The sequence below is a fragment of the Thunnus maccoyii genome, chromosome 9, assembly GCF_910596095.1.
Source record: "Thunnus maccoyii chromosome 9, fThuMac1.1, whole genome shotgun sequence".
NCBI classification, from domain to species: domain Eukaryota; kingdom Metazoa; phylum Chordata; class Actinopteri; order Scombriformes; family Scombridae; genus Thunnus; species Thunnus maccoyii.
The window spans coordinates 1,762,994-1,780,831 of record NC_056541.1 but is presented as its reverse complement, the minus strand read 5'-3'; the positions used below and the strand labels follow the sequence as shown (position 1 = coordinate 1,780,831).

General features: G+C 42.8%; 2 protein-coding genes and 7 non-coding genes across 9 annotated transcripts; 2 read left to right on the top strand and 7 right to left on the bottom strand.

Annotated features, from left to right (window-relative positions):
* Positions 1 to 1,966: 1,966 nt before the first annotated feature.
* nudt18 (nudix (nucleoside diphosphate linked moiety X)-type motif 18) lies at positions 1,967 to 5,597 on the bottom strand. Its single transcript, XM_042420399.1, has 7 exons — positions 5,364 to 5,597; positions 4,323 to 4,495; positions 3,179 to 3,289; positions 2,981 to 3,083; positions 2,779 to 2,902; positions 2,504 to 2,628; positions 1,967 to 2,424 (listed from the first exon to the last, which is right to left on the bottom strand). Exons 2-7 carry the CDS (start codon positions 4,491 to 4,493, stop codon positions 2,042 to 2,044), a joined length of 1,017 nt encoding a protein of 338 aa, XP_042276333.1. The 5' UTR covers positions 4,494 to 4,495; positions 5,364 to 5,597; the 3' UTR covers positions 1,967 to 2,041.
* Positions 5,598 to 5,705: 108 nt separating this feature from the next.
* Positions 5,706 to 7,845, top strand: sdhaf1 (succinate dehydrogenase complex assembly factor 1). Its single transcript, XM_042420429.1, has 2 exons — positions 5,706 to 5,809; positions 6,329 to 7,845. The coding sequence occupies exon 2, from the start codon at positions 6,798 to 6,800 to the stop codon at positions 7,044 to 7,046; it is 249 nt and encodes an 82-aa protein (XP_042276363.1). The 5' UTR covers positions 5,706 to 5,809; positions 6,329 to 6,797; the 3' UTR covers positions 7,047 to 7,845.
* A 964-nt stretch (positions 7,846 to 8,809) lies between these two features.
* Positions 8,810 to 8,891, bottom strand: trnas-gcu. The gene has a single exon. It is a non-coding gene; the product is annotated as a tRNA-Ser (tRNA).
* A 622-nt stretch (positions 8,892 to 9,513) lies between these two features.
* On the bottom strand, positions 9,514 to 9,586 carry trnaa-agc. The gene has a single exon. It is a non-coding gene; the product is annotated as a tRNA-Ala (tRNA).
* Positions 9,587 to 10,151: 565 nt separating this feature from the next.
* trnas-gcu lies at positions 10,152 to 10,233 on the bottom strand. Its single transcript has one exon. It is a non-coding gene; the product is annotated as a tRNA-Ser (tRNA).
* A 4,668-nt stretch (positions 10,234 to 14,901) lies between these two features.
* Positions 14,902 to 14,983, bottom strand: trnas-gcu. The gene has a single exon. It is a non-coding gene; the product is annotated as a tRNA-Ser (tRNA).
* Positions 14,984 to 15,304: 321 nt separating this feature from the next.
* On the top strand, positions 15,305 to 15,377 carry trnaa-cgc. Its single transcript has one exon. It is a non-coding gene; the product is annotated as a tRNA-Ala (tRNA).
* A 745-nt stretch (positions 15,378 to 16,122) lies between these two features.
* On the bottom strand, positions 16,123 to 16,204 carry trnas-gcu. The gene has a single exon. It is a non-coding gene; the product is annotated as a tRNA-Ser (tRNA).
* A 488-nt stretch (positions 16,205 to 16,692) lies between these two features.
* On the bottom strand, positions 16,693 to 16,765 carry trnag-acc. The gene has a single exon. It is a non-coding gene; the product is annotated as a tRNA-Gly (tRNA).
* Between the last annotated feature and the right edge of the window lie 1,073 nt (positions 16,766 to 17,838).

Here is a 17,838-nt window from a genome sequence, read left to right as displayed (position 1 = left end):
GAGTATAAATACAGTTTCTTGATATTCATGTTGTGGTTTCTGTGCAGACATGATGGATTTCATGAATTCATGTTCCCTTCTCAAGAAAGGTTTGACTGGACACAAAAACATACATTTTAATTGTTTTACATGACATTGATTCATTTTATCTGTGAATTTGGATCAATACTTTCATTTTCATTGTCGTCATAATAATCTCAACATCACAATCAGACTAAAAAGTGGAATAATTTGTCTGTGACTGTAGAACTTAAACTCCTCCTTATGTCTTTAAAATCTCCAGATTTCCAGGAAAAGTTCCAGCTCATAACTGGGGGGGGGGGGGGGGGGGGGCGGTGAACTTTAGACACAGCCAGGCTAGCAGTTCCCACCTGCTTCCAGTCTTTATGCTAAGCTAGGCTAACCGCGTCCCGACTCCAGCACACAGACATGAGACTGAAATCCATCTGAACATCTGAACATGTTCTTCTCCTGAACCTCTCCGACTTTTCTCTGTGAGGTTTGTTCATGAAAACATTTTGATTTCAGGTCAGTTCATGACTCGTTCGACGGCTCTGAACTCCTGAAACTTAGTGAATGTCACAGATGCTCTTAAATAACTTCAACGTACCACTTAAGAACAAATCTGTTCATTCATTCATTCGTTAGTGCTTCTTGCATTGAAGCCCAATAAATCTACAAACCAAAATATCAAACTATTCCTTTAAGACGAAGAACCGCAGCAGCAAACTGAACAAAGTTGAAGCATGAAGACTCAGAATCAACATAAATATTAGTATTTTATTGCTCCCTTCACATTTACAGTGTGTTTCTGATTGGTTCCCTGCAGGATCAATACTGAGTCACATGTTCAAACTCAAACTGTGACACATTTGCATAGTTTTCACACAGGAAGCGTTCAGTAACTATAAAAAAAACACAAACAAGCAACAAAACATTTGACATGTTTACATCCTCACTTCCAAACTCTTCAGTTTAACATGTATTCACACTGAGATACATTTATATTCAACCAAAACACAAGATGAAAGCTTCCTGCTGCATTTCTATGACTCGTTCCTGTAGATACACTGTAGTACGTTCTATAGATACATCTGACTGTATTTACACTATATACACATTTATACACTATCAACCATTAAAGCTAGAATATGTAATTATTCCACATTAAAATGTCTAAAAACAACTAGACCTATGCTATATATGTTGTTGAGTTGTGTTCTTACATTCAAACTCAGAGAAATCTGTAATTTAATCAAAGTAACGGACCGTTTAATTTGGTCGCCTGTCGATGACGTCATACCTCCTCTACCAAAGAGTAAACACGCACCAGATGCATACGGCGGCGCTGTGTTTGTCCGCTACAATGGCGTCTACCAAAGAGTAACTTACACACATACAAGATAATACATCGGCGTTGTGGTTGTTCCACATAAACTGTTATAAATGGACTTTTATTCAGTTTTAAGACACATTTTCATGATAAATTTAGGTGTTTTTTAACTATATCTTTTAGCCGGAAGAAGGATTTTAGTCATTGGACGTCTGGATCTTAAGTTATCAGAGAAATAAACTGGACAAACGTTAGCAGCAGCTCGGCTAACAGCCCCTCCAGGAAGTCCGGTGGTCGCTGAACATCGTCGGAGAAATATTGATTTTTTAGGTGAAACAGCTTTAATTAGGATTTAACAACGAAGACAACAACTCCCATGATCCCTTGCTACTTCACACTGTCATCACACTCCGTCTTTTGTTATTGTTTTGATTGAGACGCCTAGCGGCTGAAATGACATATTGTGCGTTTAAAACTACATAAACACAACATACATATTGATGTAACTGTGCTGCCTGCTGTTAGTGTTTTTCTCTCTGATTTGCTTTAGTGTGTAAAATGAGCTGCTGTTTGTTGGTAAAGTTCAACATGTGGACTCAGTGTTGAACTGTGCAGAGAACCAATCAGAAGAAAAACTGTAAACTGTTCCTTTAATCAGCTGATAAATAGAATTATGTTCTTTAACAGTTTATGAGACTCTGCTGTCGGTCAGTACAGGCTGTGAATCGGTAAGATCGAAGTGTTTTTGGTCATTTCCATGAGTTTCTGTTTCAGTGTTTGTTTCTGGACTTTAAACCAGACGTATCGAGGGTTTTCTACGGGAGGCGGCTCTCCCGTCCCCGTCCACTCCACCTTCTCTCCGTCCTCGTTGCGTTGGACGCGGTCGGGCGTCAACGCCACCAGCGTGTTGAAGCAGACGCCGTCGGTCTCGCCGTGCTGCCGGCCGTTGTGCTGCAGGCTGAAGACGCCCAGCGTGTTGACATCGTGGTCGTAGTACGACGACGGCATGGCTTCCTGCACCACCATGTTGGCCGCCCACGTCACCGCGTGGGTCTTCACCGCCGCCGCCGTGGGGAGGTGGAGCGCCGGGGCTGCGGGACAGAGGACGGAGTTTTAGTGTTTGGTTTTTAGACTCAGGACTGTGGAGTCTCCTGGTGAACTGTTTGCTACCTTTGATGAGCAGGATCCAGACCTGCTCTTGAGCGTTGGTGAAGACCAGGACGAGTCTCTGCAGCACGTGACGGCAGCTCAGGTCTACAGGTAATGTGACAGGATGCCAGGGAGTCTTACGGTACCTGAACGCAGCACAAAAGCCAGAGTTGCTATCAGAATTCACCTTCATCCCTTTTATCTATTTGTACGACTAATTTCACACCTGCTGAGTTCTTCATGAAATGAAACAAAACTGAGCAGCAGAGAAACACTGAGAGACTTTAAAGTCGTACTTGAGTCCACATTCGATGAGACGGAGGATGTCTCGTCCTCTCAGAGGGAGGACAGACTGTCTGTCCCACCAGGCGGCCTGAAGAGACTCCTGATCTGCTGCCGACAGACTCTTCATGGTTCCACCTGAGAGACAGCGAGTCCTCATCAGTACACAAGTACAAGTGTGTGTGTGTGTGTGTGTGTGTGTGCGAGCCCTCTGACCTGTGATGCGGGCCAGGAAGATGAAGCGGATCCACTGTGGTCCCTGCTCCTGGATCAGCAGCAAGGTGATTGGATCACAGTCAAACCCCGCCTCCTCCTTCACCTGTAGATGAACAGAGATGTAACTCAGGTAAACAGGACAGGTGTGTGTGTGTGTGTGTGTGTGTGTGTGTGTGTGTGTGTGTGTGTGTGTCTCACCTCCCTCCTCAGCGCCTCCTCCAGGCTCTCCCCCACCTCCACCCTCCCTGCAGGCAGGTACCACTGCTTATAACAGTCCTGCTTCGCCTCCTGCACCATCAGCACCTCCTCCTGATGGACACACACACACACACACACATAAAATACAAAACATAATAATAATAATATTAATAATCTTTATTCTGCACAAATGTGGAAACTTGCCTTTGGCTTCACCATTTGGTTTAAACACATCACAGTAAATCACAGGACAGACAGTAACAGACGTGGTTCCAGTGTGAACGGTGTTTATGAATAAATTAAGTTATTGCATTTGGTATGAAAGACTTTTTGTAAAATGTTCTTGGTTGCTGCAGCGACTCTACATCCCAGTTATTTCTCATCTTTCCCAATAATTTTACTGGTCGTGTTTTTGTTCTCAGCCCCCCGGAGACCAAACTACATAAACATATTCAACGTTAAAACACTTTCAACAAGAATTCTCTAGAATGTTCTTGCTCATATTGTATGAATCAAGCTCTGCGTTACTTTAGGAAACGCTTTAATTAACACATTTGAAAAAAAAAATCATGTATAATAAGAACTACATTATTTTTTTTATTGATTTATTTATGCAAATATGTATTTTTTCTTTTGATTTTGAACTTTCTTTATTATGAGTTAATGAATATTTTTTGTGTTAAATGTGTAAAAATTCCGTTGGAAAAAAATAAACTAATTAGAAAACAGACAGTGTTGTCTGATTATTTTAAAGGAACAGTTCAACACTTTGGAAAATCTTTGTTTCTGATGTTTCTCGTCTTTGTTTGAACATTTTAAACAGTCGGTACAGCTGCTGATTCTGCAACCGATCAACAAGAAAAAAACTGAATGTTTGATCAGATGCAGATTTTTGCATTTGGATTTTTTTTGATCGAATTTTATGCAGCTTTTTAATATTCAAAATAAAAACTCAAACACACAGAAGATAAATGAACAATGATCTCATGTGTGCATCACTTCAACCTGATGAATCTTTATATTAACGTCGCTACGAGAGCTGCAACAATCAGTCGATTGATCAATTAGTTGCCGACTATTAAATTAATCTCCAACATTCTGTTATCGATCGTTGTGACTCGTCCGTCTCGCAGTAATCTGCTACCTTGTCGTTGAAGATGACGGCGCAGACGATGAAGGTGACGGTCTTCCTCAGAGTGGCTGGTTTGCTCTGGTCCAGAGCCACGTCACACCCGGTGACCTCTGACCCCTGACCGCTCAGCAGCCTCTCAACCTGCTCCTCCACCTGCCGCCGCTCCTCCTCCGTCACCTCCATGGCTGCAGACACACACACACACACACACACACACACACACACACACACACACACACACACACACACATATTAAAGGATCATTCTGCTGATTTTCTGTATTTGTCTTCATGTTTGGATCCAAACTAACAATAAACTGATCTACTAACAAGTATTGTGTGTGTATCAAAGCTGATATATCTTATTCCTCCTCTGACAGTTTATTTAATAAAGGTTATAAATGGAACTCAAGTACAGTATTTTCTTTTTTATAGAACTTTGAGTCCTCATGGTTCTCATGTTCAGAAAATACATTAAACATTAAAGCTGAAGTCCAGTTATTTCTGTGATCTGCAGGAAGCTTTTTATCCAGGGGAGTGATGACATATGACTTTTCATTGGTAATAGCTTTAAATTCATCGCGTTATTCTCCTTTGCTTGCAATTTTTCTCAATTCCCGCAATTTCGCCGCAAAAAGAGACATAAAGCATCGCAAACTGTATCACACATTTTGAGAAAAGCAGCTGTAAAATCAAACATTTGCAGCTGCTGCTCTGTTTTGACATTTGACACCTTCACAGCAAACCGGAAGTAGTGAAACTCTTCCTCAATAATCACCAAAAAAAACCTTATTTTTGTGATTATTGTGATTTTCAGACAGTTTCCTCCTTCAGCGGATGAACGAAAACAAACTGTTCATCCATCATTCAGCACAGAGAACAAACATCCAGCTGAAGGAACAAGAAGAAAAACATGTATCTGAGAGGAAAGGGAACTTTAAGTTGACAGAAATTCGTGAATAATTTATCCGGTTTTTCCGTTTTTGAGACGTTTCCCGACAGGAAGTGAAATCTGTCAAACACTCGGAATAAAATCACAAATTAAACTACGGACCTTCGTGTGGTTCCCTGCTCTGTCAGCTCCTCTCTGCTTCCTGCTGCTGCTGCTGCTCTGTTTTGACATCTGACACCTTCACAGGAAACCGGAAGTACTGAAGCTCTTCCGGTTCGGACGTTTCAAAACAGAAGCATCGATGCATATTTATTAACACTAGCACAGTTTGACCCATGCTATATGCTGTCTGTATTTACATAATGATGTACTAACATTTAACAACGCCTGTTAATCGTTAACAAAAGCTCTCAGTGGCCTTTCTACTGCGTCGGGCGCATAAATTGGTATTTTATGTTGAAGTCATTTACCGGAAGTCAGTTGTATTGTAACGTGTCCGGCTTCACGCCGTGTCGTAACGTTTGTTAAGGTCACTGTTTACATCATTCAACGACTCTAACAATAAGTCTTCTCTCTCTGATGATCTGCTGACAAACAGACACAAACTGGTGAGTTCACATTTTAACTGTTTAATTACGAGTTAACGTCGTTTTAGTTTAATTAAGTGTTTGCAGCTTACTGAGAGTTTCTGATTGGTTTTATTGCAGTTAAAATCAGTAACAGTGGTGGAAAGTAACGTTAACTAAGTATATTTACTTCAGCACAGTTTGCTGTATCGGTACTTTTCCACCACTGCCCAGTAATAGTACTGGTTTGCTACTGGTTTTACTGCTAGTACTAGTAGCAGCCTACTAATATTTAAACTACTAGTTTTAACTGTACTCCCGCTACTGCCACCAGTACCACCAGATAATTGATCACTATTCAAATCAACTAATATTTTCTGATTGATTGGTAATTCTGTTATAAATGAGCAGCATTAATACTAATGTTGAGGATGAGCTGAGACCATGATGGTCAAACAGTACAGAGAGTACTAAACAAAATGTTATTTATTCTGTCTTATGTAGTTTTTCTGTCTTTTTTTGTCTGTTATTGTACATAATTAGATTCTTTTACTCTTGCAGGGTTAAAGTTCAGAGATCAGATTCTTCACAGGACGTCCTGCTTCTCAGCCAATCAGAGCTCCGCCTGCCCCCCTGCGCCGGGCTCAGAGACGGGGCTGTTTGTAGAGTCGCAGCCTGAAATATTAACAGAAAAGAGACAGAGCGGAGCATCGTGGTGCGTTCAGAGTCCTCGGTGTTCCTCCTCTAAACGGTCTGTGTTGAGTTTTAAATGTGACAAACACAGTCAGAGCTCAACGTCGCCTTCAGTGTCAGTGTGCATCGTAAATCTGCCCTCAGACTGACATCAGAAGAAGATCAGTCATCTCCTGAGAGCTGAAAACTGTTCTGACTTTGTATTTGTAGGGAGAAGTTGGACATTAGAGGAGCTGCAGTTAAATATACTCCAGAGGTGTCAACATGTCCTTCTAGCTTCCTGCAGACCTGCTTTCTGGTTATTTCTCTGTTGTTAAAGAAGATTCTGTCTCGTCTGATGTCGCGACACAGCAAGCTGCAGAAGCAGGTTCTGGCTCTGTACCGGCAGTTCCTGCGAGCCGGCCAGGACAAACCGGGCTTCATCCCCCGGATCCGCGACGAGTTCCGAGAAAACGCTCGTATCAAGAAGACGGACGTGATGCACATCGAGTATCTGTACCGACGTGGCCAGAGGCAGCTGGAGCAGCTGAAGGACACCAACACCAAACAGCTGGGCTCCTTCTCCAAACCCAAAGAGCAGAGCTGACCTCTGACCTCTGCACCACGTCATGTGACCCTGAAACACACCGACAAATACCTCACAAAGACAGTTATCACTGAAATATCATGCTGAGATGCTGCGTTCAAGTCCACTGGGGAAACACATTTCCTGCTGAGGCTGCTCAATGTGAAAAAAAACATGTGATGTGATAAACTTAATTAAAGAGTGACATGAACTGTGATACAGACATTTAACTGTCTCTGAATAAACGTCGTTTGACTTCATACAACTGTAACAAGAGACTCTGTAATGTGGACAAAACTGTGATGTGGAAAAAATTAATATTGTAGTAATTACCACAGTAAAATTACCCATAATTCAGTGTGTTTATATGCACCAAGTATCCTGGTTAAGGCTGGAGTACTCTGACAGAGACCAGGATACTGTTGCCTGTAAACACCAGGGGCCACATGCATAAAACTCAGAAGCCAGAAGCCAGAAATATGCAGCTGTATTCTTTTTTATCAGATTTATAAAGCTGTGCGTACGCAGTCATTGTGGAACTGGGCGTGTGAGCCTCATTACTACTCCCACAATAAACCATTAATGGATGAAGATGCCCTGAATCAGCTGTTTCATATCAATTCGCCGCCTGTGTTGCACCAGTGATGATCTCCTACAGCAGAACAGCTGTTATTACATATCAGTTTCATGCATGTGGCTCCAGATCCAGGTGTCTGATCATGTGACTCATCAACTCAAGTATCAAAGTAGTTAGTCAGTAAAACAAGAAACATGATGTAATGATGATCAACAAGCTGAAATAAAGGAAAGTCTGACTGAAGACATGCAGAGTTGAGCTGCAGCTCAGCAAAATGTCAAGTAAAACGGTAAATGGACTGTACTTGTATGGCGCCTTTCTAGTCTTTCAACCGCTCAAAGCGCTTTTTACACTACGAGCCACATTCATACACCGAATGTATACAGGGGGGCTACCATGCAAGGTCCCAACCTGCCTATCAGAGGAATCTAATCATTCACACACTGATGGAACAGCCGTCAAGTCAAGTCAATGACTGTATTCGTCCGGTTTGAAACTGTTTCTGAGCGACTGCCGGCGGAGGATTTCCTCCTTCCTGAGACGCGTTATGGTAAAAACATGTTGGTGCAGCACATGTAGTAAAACTGCAACAGTACAGAGAAGATTGGTGCGGTCATGAATTTTAAAGATATTTTTAACACAATGCAATCTAATAGCTGTTTCACAGATAGAGTATGAAAGTTATCAATAAAACCATTAGCGATGATTAGGCCCAGAAAGTGAAATGTGCAATAAATTGCTGTTTATTTAAATGTATTTCACGTTTGTCAATACTTCCTGCCAGTTTATAACAATCACTCCCAATAATATAACTAATGACTCGTGGATAAGCAGCAGAGAAATAATGGATGGATGGATGGATGGATCAAGTCAAATAAGTTTTTGGGCTGATAGACCATCAAAACATCCATTGTTTTTCTGCTGCATGTCTCTTTCAGGCCGTATTCATACCAGGCAGTGCACCACTGCAAGGCTGAGCAGAGGTGTGTGGGGCTGTTTGTGCTCTAGAACGTAATCACTGTGAAACAATCAGAAAATAACGTTTTATTGATCACAAACGACACAAAATCCTGTGTAAACTTGTAATTGATTTCCGTGGGTGGCTCCTCTGATTGGATTAATTGAATTTGCTGCTTTAATGCTCCTTAATAATGTAGCCAGTCAGCTCAATGACATGTGAACACAGCGGGCTAAAGTGAAGTTTACTCGACGAGGATGGGATTCGAACCCACGCGTGCAGAGCACAATGGATTAGCAGTCCATCGCCTTAACCACTCGGCCACCTCGTCTGTTGATGGGGTTTAAATGTCCATACAGCCGTGGCGTTGTATGGACAATCTGTGAAACACATTGACGCCGGGTAACGTAGCGGTGGTGAGAGCAGTCAGAGTCACAGGACTGAAGGTGTGAATAGTTGAGGAACCTCTTTGGAAGGATTGAATCATAGCTGACAATCTAACAGCCCGTTCACACATACAGACTCCAACACTGGAGACACAACAGGACGCCTTTCATTATCACGTAGACTCTCAAAAACTGCCACTGCTGCTCAAAGAGAAGTAGAGAAAAGTTCAACTTTATGCAGAAGTTAAGACGAGAGGGGGAGATTGAAAAAAAAGATGTGTGGGAATGCTATTAAAAAGACAAATACATCTGATTGACAAGAGCCGTGACACTGTTTACATAAAAGTTGGTAAGCCGTTCAAGTAAAGGCGTGGACTGCCCGTCCACCTCAAGGTGTAATTATCAGTCTTTACAGCTTGAGCACCTGGTGTGGAAGTTGCATGTGCATATGCATGTCACATGTAAAAGGACTCTCTCTATCTCAATTAATCGCACAGATGGGGTTGTTTGTTGTAGTGCATGAGAAAGTTCCAAGGACTATTACACAAAGAAAGTAAGAAAGACTTGTGGAGAATGCGGGCATCGATCCCGCTACCTCTCGCATGCTAAGCGAGCGCTCTACCATTTGAGCTAATTCCCCTATGATCTAAAAAGCACTCTCTTCACTTTTAATCACTCCCCCCTGCAGTCTTGAAATGTGGCTTTTCTTGTTAACTTGTAGTCGTGTAGAGACAGAAGATTGAATTGAACATGACTTTATGAGGATGGCATTGGAACAGATGTGTGAAGATCACGATGGATTAGCAGGTCTTCACACAGACCTGGAAGGTCTGGAGGGTTTCATTGGTGTCTTTCTTCTATCTTCTGTTCCTTGTAGAGGAATTAGCTCATATGGTAGAGCGCTTGCTTCGCATGTGAGAGGTAGCGGGATCGACGCCCATGCTCTCCAAAAGACTTTAAAGCATTTCTTCTATTTATGTAGGGAAAGTCCAGCTAACGTGGAGAACCAGTTTTACAGCTGAACATGGGTAAGATGATCATAATCAGAAAGGTCTGAATGAAGCATCAATAGTACCCAAACGACACAAAGTCCTGATTGGTGCGAATCAATCTTTGTGCGATTGGATGAGTTGAATTCACTGCCTTAAATGCTGCCGCATTGAAGGCCTTAATCATGGAGCCAGTTAGCTCGACGACATGTAACTCGACGAGGATGGGATTCGAACCCACACGTGCAGAGCACAATGGACTAGCAGTCCATCGCCTTAACCACTCGGCCACCTCGTCTGTTGATGGTGTTTAAATGTCCATACAGTTGTGGTGGCGTTGTATAGACAATCTGTGAAACACAGTGAGGTTGGGTAACATGGCGGTGGTGAGAGTGGGTGTTCAACTTTATGCAGAAGTTAAGACGAGAGGGGGAGATTGACAAAAAAGATGCATGGTAAGAAAAAACATGCCAGCAGAGTGCTGACGTTACACGTAAGAGGACTCTCTTTATGTCAATTAATTGTACAGACGGGGTTGTTTGTTGTAGTGCACAAAAAAGTTCCAGGGACTATCACATAGACACAGTATAAGAGTCTTCTGGAGAATGCAGGTATTGATCCCGCTACTTCTCACATGCTAAGCAAGCACTCTACCATTTGAGCTAATTCCCCTGTGTTTGAAAAAATATCCCAGATATCAATCAGGCCAGGTACAAAAGAATGATTTTCACAAATTGGGATGTCTACATATATTTTTAGGGCTGCTTCCAGATTTTTGTAGTCTGATAATAAAAATCTGATAATATGACTTATTTAAGGTTCTGTATGTAGAAATCAGAAATTCCTTCTCATTAGTGACACCTGTGGCCGTTAAATGAGCTGTAGTCAACATACTGAAGACTGTTGCAGGTGATGTCTTTTTTCTTGCTAACAATTTCCATAATTACATAAAACATCTCTAACATTGTGTTTTGCACCGAGCTTCAGAAAAGCATCTCTCACTCCCAGTCAGTCAGCAATCAGTCCACAGGCTGATACAGACAACTGAGAAAGTTGGGGCAGGTCTCATTTTTTTATGTTATATTACTACCTGATCACTCATTGGCAATAAAAAACGATTAATACGTGTAAATTTCTTCAAAATTCTACATACAGAACCTTTAACTGTAGTGGGGCTATTGAGGAGAGCGGGTGAGGAAGTCTTTCTGCAAAGCAGTCATTCAGGAATCTGTGATAGAAAGGGGGCCTTTTTTCCTTCATGCAAAAATGGATAAATGAGCAGCTCAATAATACATTTTAAAGTTTTGTTGGGTAAAACCACCTGTATCCTGTGGTTTAGTTAAGTGTTTTTTAGAAATTCTGATGGTTTTATACTTCCAAATAATTATATAATAATTGAATCCAATTGCTCAGTGTAAGACTGAGCAATAAAACATGGCATTGACTGGAAGGGATGGAGATTGCATTAATCTTCCCAACCAGAGAGATTAGAAGGGTTTCCAGAGTCAATATTAAGTTTAACTTGCTCAATTTTGTTTTACCAATTCAATCATAGGAGATCATGTGGATTTTTTTTTACAATTACACCAAAATATGAAAAGTTGTTATAGGCTTTTTTAAATAGGAGGAATGGACTATCAATAAGTTATATTAACCACTGTAGAAACTGGCATTAATTCACTCTTGTCCCAGTTGATAGAAAATTTTGAGAGATGAACAAAATTATTAATTAGAGTCAGAACAGGGGGGTGTTGATGCTTGCAGGTTGGGGACGTATAACTCTGTGTTCTACTGCAAGCGAGCGTCTGACTATCATGTCACATCAGACGCTCTCTGTCCACACCGAATCCGTTAAATATTTCTGCACCACTGTTACATCACACTAACAAGCCACGGTACTTATCAGCTGTGTGCTTGAAATCAGACTGGAGACGTAACCGCTCAAGTAAAAGTTGGGTGAGCACTTGCTATCTTCCTAAGTTTGTACTTTACTTTAAATACAGAAAATACTCATTTTATATTGTGATATTTAGAGGTTCCTTTACTGGAGATGACACACAATATAGCCAACAACAAGTAGGTTGTTATTAGCGATGGTCATTTACCTCGATAAGGCTACTCCAGCTCAGTTATGAGACCAGTAAGCCAGACTGTAACCATAGAAACGTATGTGTAACTAGGGATGTGGCAAGAAGAGGCTGACCTTTTACCATTCAAATGTTAAACTTCACCCAAAAAGACAACTTTGTTTTTGTTGTTTTTGAACAGAACCCTTTTACAGTCGGCAGCAGTTGAGGGAAGTTGCTGCTATTTTTCTCCTCCAGCAGAATAAGGCGATGGGTCCGTCCTCTGAACCTGCCGCGAAAGCAGCAGGGGTATTTCTGTAACCTTGTGCAGGAATTGACATTTAACAGCAAAAAATTCCAACATTATTTCAGGATAAGCGCTGCACAATTAGAGGAGGTGTTGTCATATGTAGGTCAGGACCTTTGCAAACAAAGGACCACCTATCTAGATCCTATTGAGGCAAAACAGAGATTGGATATCACATTGAGGAAAATGAAAAAGACAAGATTTAGGTAAAAAGTATTATTTTTTATTTATTCCATTCAAAATTCTTCCAGTAAATTTGGTCAATTAAACTGATAAAACTCGTAATAATAGATACATTAAGAGACGGTAATAAATAATAAGAACACAGCATAGAGCACAGGAGTTAATACCAGTTCAAAGATTGACATTTCAAAGGCTGATTACTGGTGGTGTTTGGGTTGTTGAAATAGTAAGGGCTGGGGTGGGCTGGGATGTTTCGGTGGGAGGGTGAAAAACCTGGTTGCTATCCCAATTTAAAATTAAGGCCAACAGCTGTGCTTTCAGCTGGCCTTTGTTAGTTTTGACTTGCTTGAACTCCAGCAGTAAACTTAGCAAAAACGTTTCGTCTGGGTCTGGGTTGAATAGGTGTTTTAAGAATTTCATAGAGGTCTTCATTACAGGTTTCTGTGGTGGATTCGCTTGTTTCCTTCTTTTGGAGCTGTAGTAGTGACCCTCCCTCTTCCTCTCTCTCTCTGCTCTCTCCCCACTTTCCATACCTCCAGACCTCTCTCCTCCTCCTCCTCCTCCTCCTCCTCCTCCTCTGTCCTACATCTCCCTGGTCGAGGCTGCTTTTAGAGCTGAAAGTAGAAACACTCATGTCAGCACAGTGACATCTAGTGGTTTGTAGAAGTTACAGCAGCCCTTCAAGACTGGAGCTGAAACACCTCTCTGATTTTAAGAGTTTTAGTCTCATGTGTGCAATAAAAGTCCAAGAGTGTCAGACTGTTTCCTGGACACCACTGGGGCCATTGAAAAGCACGTGAAAAGTTTCCTCCCTCAACCAATCGAAGAAACCTGGTGCTATGGTGGCCAGGGGCTTCTGAGAGAAGTGGCAATTTCCCAATTGCATTGGAGTGCTTGATGGGAAGCATAACAATCATAGCTCCAGCGAGGAGTGGAATTCTCTATTTTAATTATAGAGGGACTTTCTCGACTGCACAGCTGGCCCTTTTGGATGCAAACTACAGGTTCCTGGTAAGTCAAATAGGGGATTTTGGCAGAACCAGCAATGGTGGTGTGTTCAGAAACTCCGCCCTGCGCAGGGGGCTGGAGAACAACACCCTCCATGTACCACCACCAACATCCCTGCCAGGCACTGAGTTCCTGGGGCAGGTGCTGCATGTCATAGTGGCTGACGCAGTATTTCCCCTAAAGCCATTTCTCCTGAAACCCTTTGAAGGACGAAACCTCTCGGGACAGAGCCACATATAACTACAGGCTGTCGAGGGCTCTCATGACAGTGGAGATGGCCTTTATTGTGCTGGCGGCGAGATGGAGGATCTTCCGCTGTATAATACACATCAATGGAGAAAGCGGACCTCCTGGTTGTGGCAGCCTGTATTCTGCATAACTGTCATAAGGCCTGGTGATGCAGAATGCAGGCTGCTGTGGGAAGGTGAAAACCTGCAGTCAGTGAATAACCATGTGATCTGCAGTGGTCAGGAGGCATTTGATGTGTGGGATAATTTGTGCAGTATTTTTCTGAGGTATAAACACACATCCAGGAAACGATATTAACACCTGCCATCTGCCAAATGCTGAGTAAATGTTGTCTGTGGCTGGCAGATAGGTTTTTCTTAGTCTTTCAGTCAGTATTCAGTATGCTGACACTGCCTTTAAACTCTCTGTGCAGTACATCAATTTTATGCTCTGTATCGAAACTATGTTAAATTGCATCGTCCCTATCAAATAAAATAAAAAATAAAAAATAAAATAAATAAATCCTGTCTTATTTGTCTTAGTCTTATTTGGTTACATAATACAGCTCTGTTGTGTTAATTTTAGGTTTATTTTAATAGTTTCACTTGTTGCACCTTTTGGATGATTTATTTGTAAATATATTTTATACAGTCTTTTAATTGTGCGTTTGTATTTTGCTGTTTTGTGTTTTTCTTTTTATATTTGTGAATATGCAGGGGAGGAGGAGGTTGTCGGTAACTTTGAGGAGGGCTGTTTCTGTGCTGTGAGTGGAAGAGAAGTGCAGAGAGGAGCTAAACGGGTTGAAAGGAAAATTAGCTCCAATGGTAGAGCACTTACTTTGCGTGTGAGAGGTAGCAGGAACGATACCCTCGTTCCTTGGGAGACTTTACCCAAGCAGCAACTATCACAGCTTGAAGCTGAAGCCACTATGGAAGTACCTTAAAGTGCAATGCCACTGATGACCATTTTTACACCTGGTCATGTGTAAGAGGACCAGAAGGGTCTGGATGAAGTATCAATTGGAAAGAAATGATGCAAAGTCCTGAGTAAATTTGTGTTTGACTTTGCCCCCTTCAGTAGCTCCTGATTGGATTTGCTGCTTTAAATGTTCCTTAATAATGGAGCCAGTTAGCTTGATGCCATGTAAACACAGCAGACTAAAGTCAGGTTGACTCGACGAGGATGGGATTCGAACCCACGTGCGCAGAGCACAATGGATTAGCAGTCCATCGCCTTAACCACTCGGCCACCTCGTCTGTTGATGGGGTTTCAATGTCCATACTCCCCCCTGCAGTCTTGAAATGTGGCTTTTCTTGTTAACTTGTAGTTGTGTAAAGACAGAAGATTGAATTGAACATCACCTGACGAGGATGGCATTGGAACAGAGGCGTGAAGAGCGCAATTGATTAGCAGGTCTTCACACAGACCTGGAAGGTCTGGAGGGTTTCATTGGTGTCTTTTCTAAGTGGAGACACCAAATAGAGATAGGTTTTCCCCTCACCAGGAACAGGAATCTTGCACAGGGGAGGAAGGGAGAGAAGTGCAGCACGGAGCAAGATATCTTCTCTTTCTTCATAGGGGAATTAGCTCAAATGGTAGAGCGCTCGCTTCGCATGTGAGAGGTAGTGGGATCGATACCCACATTCTCCAAAAGACTTAACTGTTCCTTCTACTTATGTAGGGAGAGTCCAGTTAATGTGGAAAACCAGTTTTACATCTGAACGTGGGTAAGACAGTCGCAATCAGAAAGGTCTGGATGAGGCATCCATAGGACCCAAATGACACAAAGTCCTGAGTGGAAGAGGGAGAGAGAGTGGGAGAAGGAAAGAGGTCCCGGGAGACCCGACTGTCCATCGCAGAGAGGCCTGGCTGCAGGGGCTGTTAGGTGGGGCTGAAAACTTGGTGACGTAGTGACATGCACGGGGCTGGTTGGTGAACTGCTGTAGCTGGCCAGCTAAGCACTAATTCGCTAGCCGGCTGGGCCACCGCTAGTCATTCACAACAGCTCCCAGGAATTCTCTGTTTTCTCATTTTGACATTTATACACAGCTCATTCAAAGAGGTAGCAGTATCGTGGTCTCCTCTCATAACTGAGTGCAAAGCAGCTCTCTGTTGTGGAGCAGCTTTTACTCTGACAGAGGAGGGTAAAACCAGTCAGTGGTGCAACACATCCAACATGCTACGATAGCTTCCTCCAATTTGGACTCTCTGTTCCCTCCTAGGTATCAGGGATCTCTTCCAAGAAGGCTCACACTTGGTCAGCAGTGTGTGGATTGATTTTGCCCCCTTGAACCAGACCCACTGATTGGATGAATTGAATTTACTGCTAGGTCTTAATCATGGAGCCAGTCATCTCGATGACATGGAAACACAGCAGATTTAAGTGAAATTGACTCGACGAGGATGGGATTCGAACCCACGCGTGCAGAGCACAATGGATTAGCAGTCCATCGCCTTAACCACTCGGCCACCTCGTCTGTTGATGGGGTTTCAATGTCCATACAGTTGTGGCGTTGTATGGACAATCTGTGAAACGCATTGACGTCGGGTAACGTGGCGGTGGTGAGAGCGGTCAGAGTCACGGGACTGAAGGTGTGAATAGTTGAGGAGCCTTTTCAGAAGGATTGAATCATAGCTGACAGTCTAACATCCCGTTCACACATACAGACTCCAACACTGGAGACACAACAGGACGCCTTTCATTATCACGTGGACTCTCAAAAACTGCCACTGCTTCTCAAAGGGAAGTTGAGAGAACTTCAACTTTATGCTGAAGTTAAGACGAGAGGGGGAGATTGAAAAAAGAGATGTGTGGGGAAAAAAAACATGCCAGCAGAGTGCTGATGTTACATGTAAGAGGACTCTCTCTATCTTAGTTCTGAATTAATTGTAAAGGTGAGATTGTTTGTTGTAGTGCATGAGAAAGTTCCAGGGACTATTACATAGACACAGTAGGAAAGACTTGTGGAGAATGCGGGCATCGATCCCGCTACCTCTCGCATGGTAAGCGAGCGCTCTACCACTTGAGCTAATTCCCCTATAATCTAAAAAGCACTCTCTTCACTTTTAATCACTCCCCCCTGCAGTCTTGAAACGTGGCTTTTCTTGTTAACTTGCAGTCATGTAAAGACAGAAGATTGAATTGAACATCACCTGACGAGGATGGCATTGGAACAGAGGCGTGAAGAGCGCAATTGATTGGGAGGTCTTCACACAGACCTGGAAGGTCTGGAGGGTTTCATTGGTGTCTTTTCTAAGTGGAGACACCAAATAAAGATAGGTTTCCCCCCCATCAAGAACAGGAATCCTGCACAGGGGAGGAAGGTAGAGAAGTGCAGCACGGAGCAAGATATATTCTCTTTCTTCATAGGGGAATTAGCTCAAATGGTAGAGCGCTCGCTTCGCATGTGAGAGGTAGTGGGATCGATGCCCACATTCTCCAAAAGACTTAACTGTTCTTTCTACTTACGTAGGGAAAGTCCAGTTAATGTGGAAAACCAGGTTTACAGCTGAACGTGGGTAAGGCAGTCGTAATCAGAAAGGTCTGGATGAGGCATCCATAGGACCCAAATGACACAAAGTCCTGAGTGGAAGAGGGAGAGAGAGCGGGAGAAGGAAAGAGGTCCCGGGAGACCGGACTGTCCATCGCAGAGAAGCCTGGCTGCAGGGGCTGTTAGGTGGAGCTGAAAACTTGGTGACGTAGTGACATGCATGGGGCTGGTTGGTGAACTGCTGTAGCTGGCCACCGCTAGTCATTCACAGCAGCTCCCAGAGTTTCTCTCTGCTGTTCCGTTTCCTTATCTTGACATTTATACACAGCTCATTCAAAGAGGTAGCAGTATCGTGGCCTCCTCTCATAACTGAGTGCAAAGCAGCTCTCTGTTGTGGAGCAGCTTTTACTCTGACAGAGGAGGGTAAAACCAGCCAGCGGTGCAACACATCTAGGATAGCTTCCTCCATTTTGGACTCTCTGTTTCCTCCTAGGTATCATAGGGATCTCTTCCAAGAAGGCTCACGCTTGGTCAGTGGTGTGTGGATTGATTTTGCCCCCTTGAACCGGACCCACTGATTGGATGAATTGAATGTACTGCTGTAAATCAAGGTCTTAATC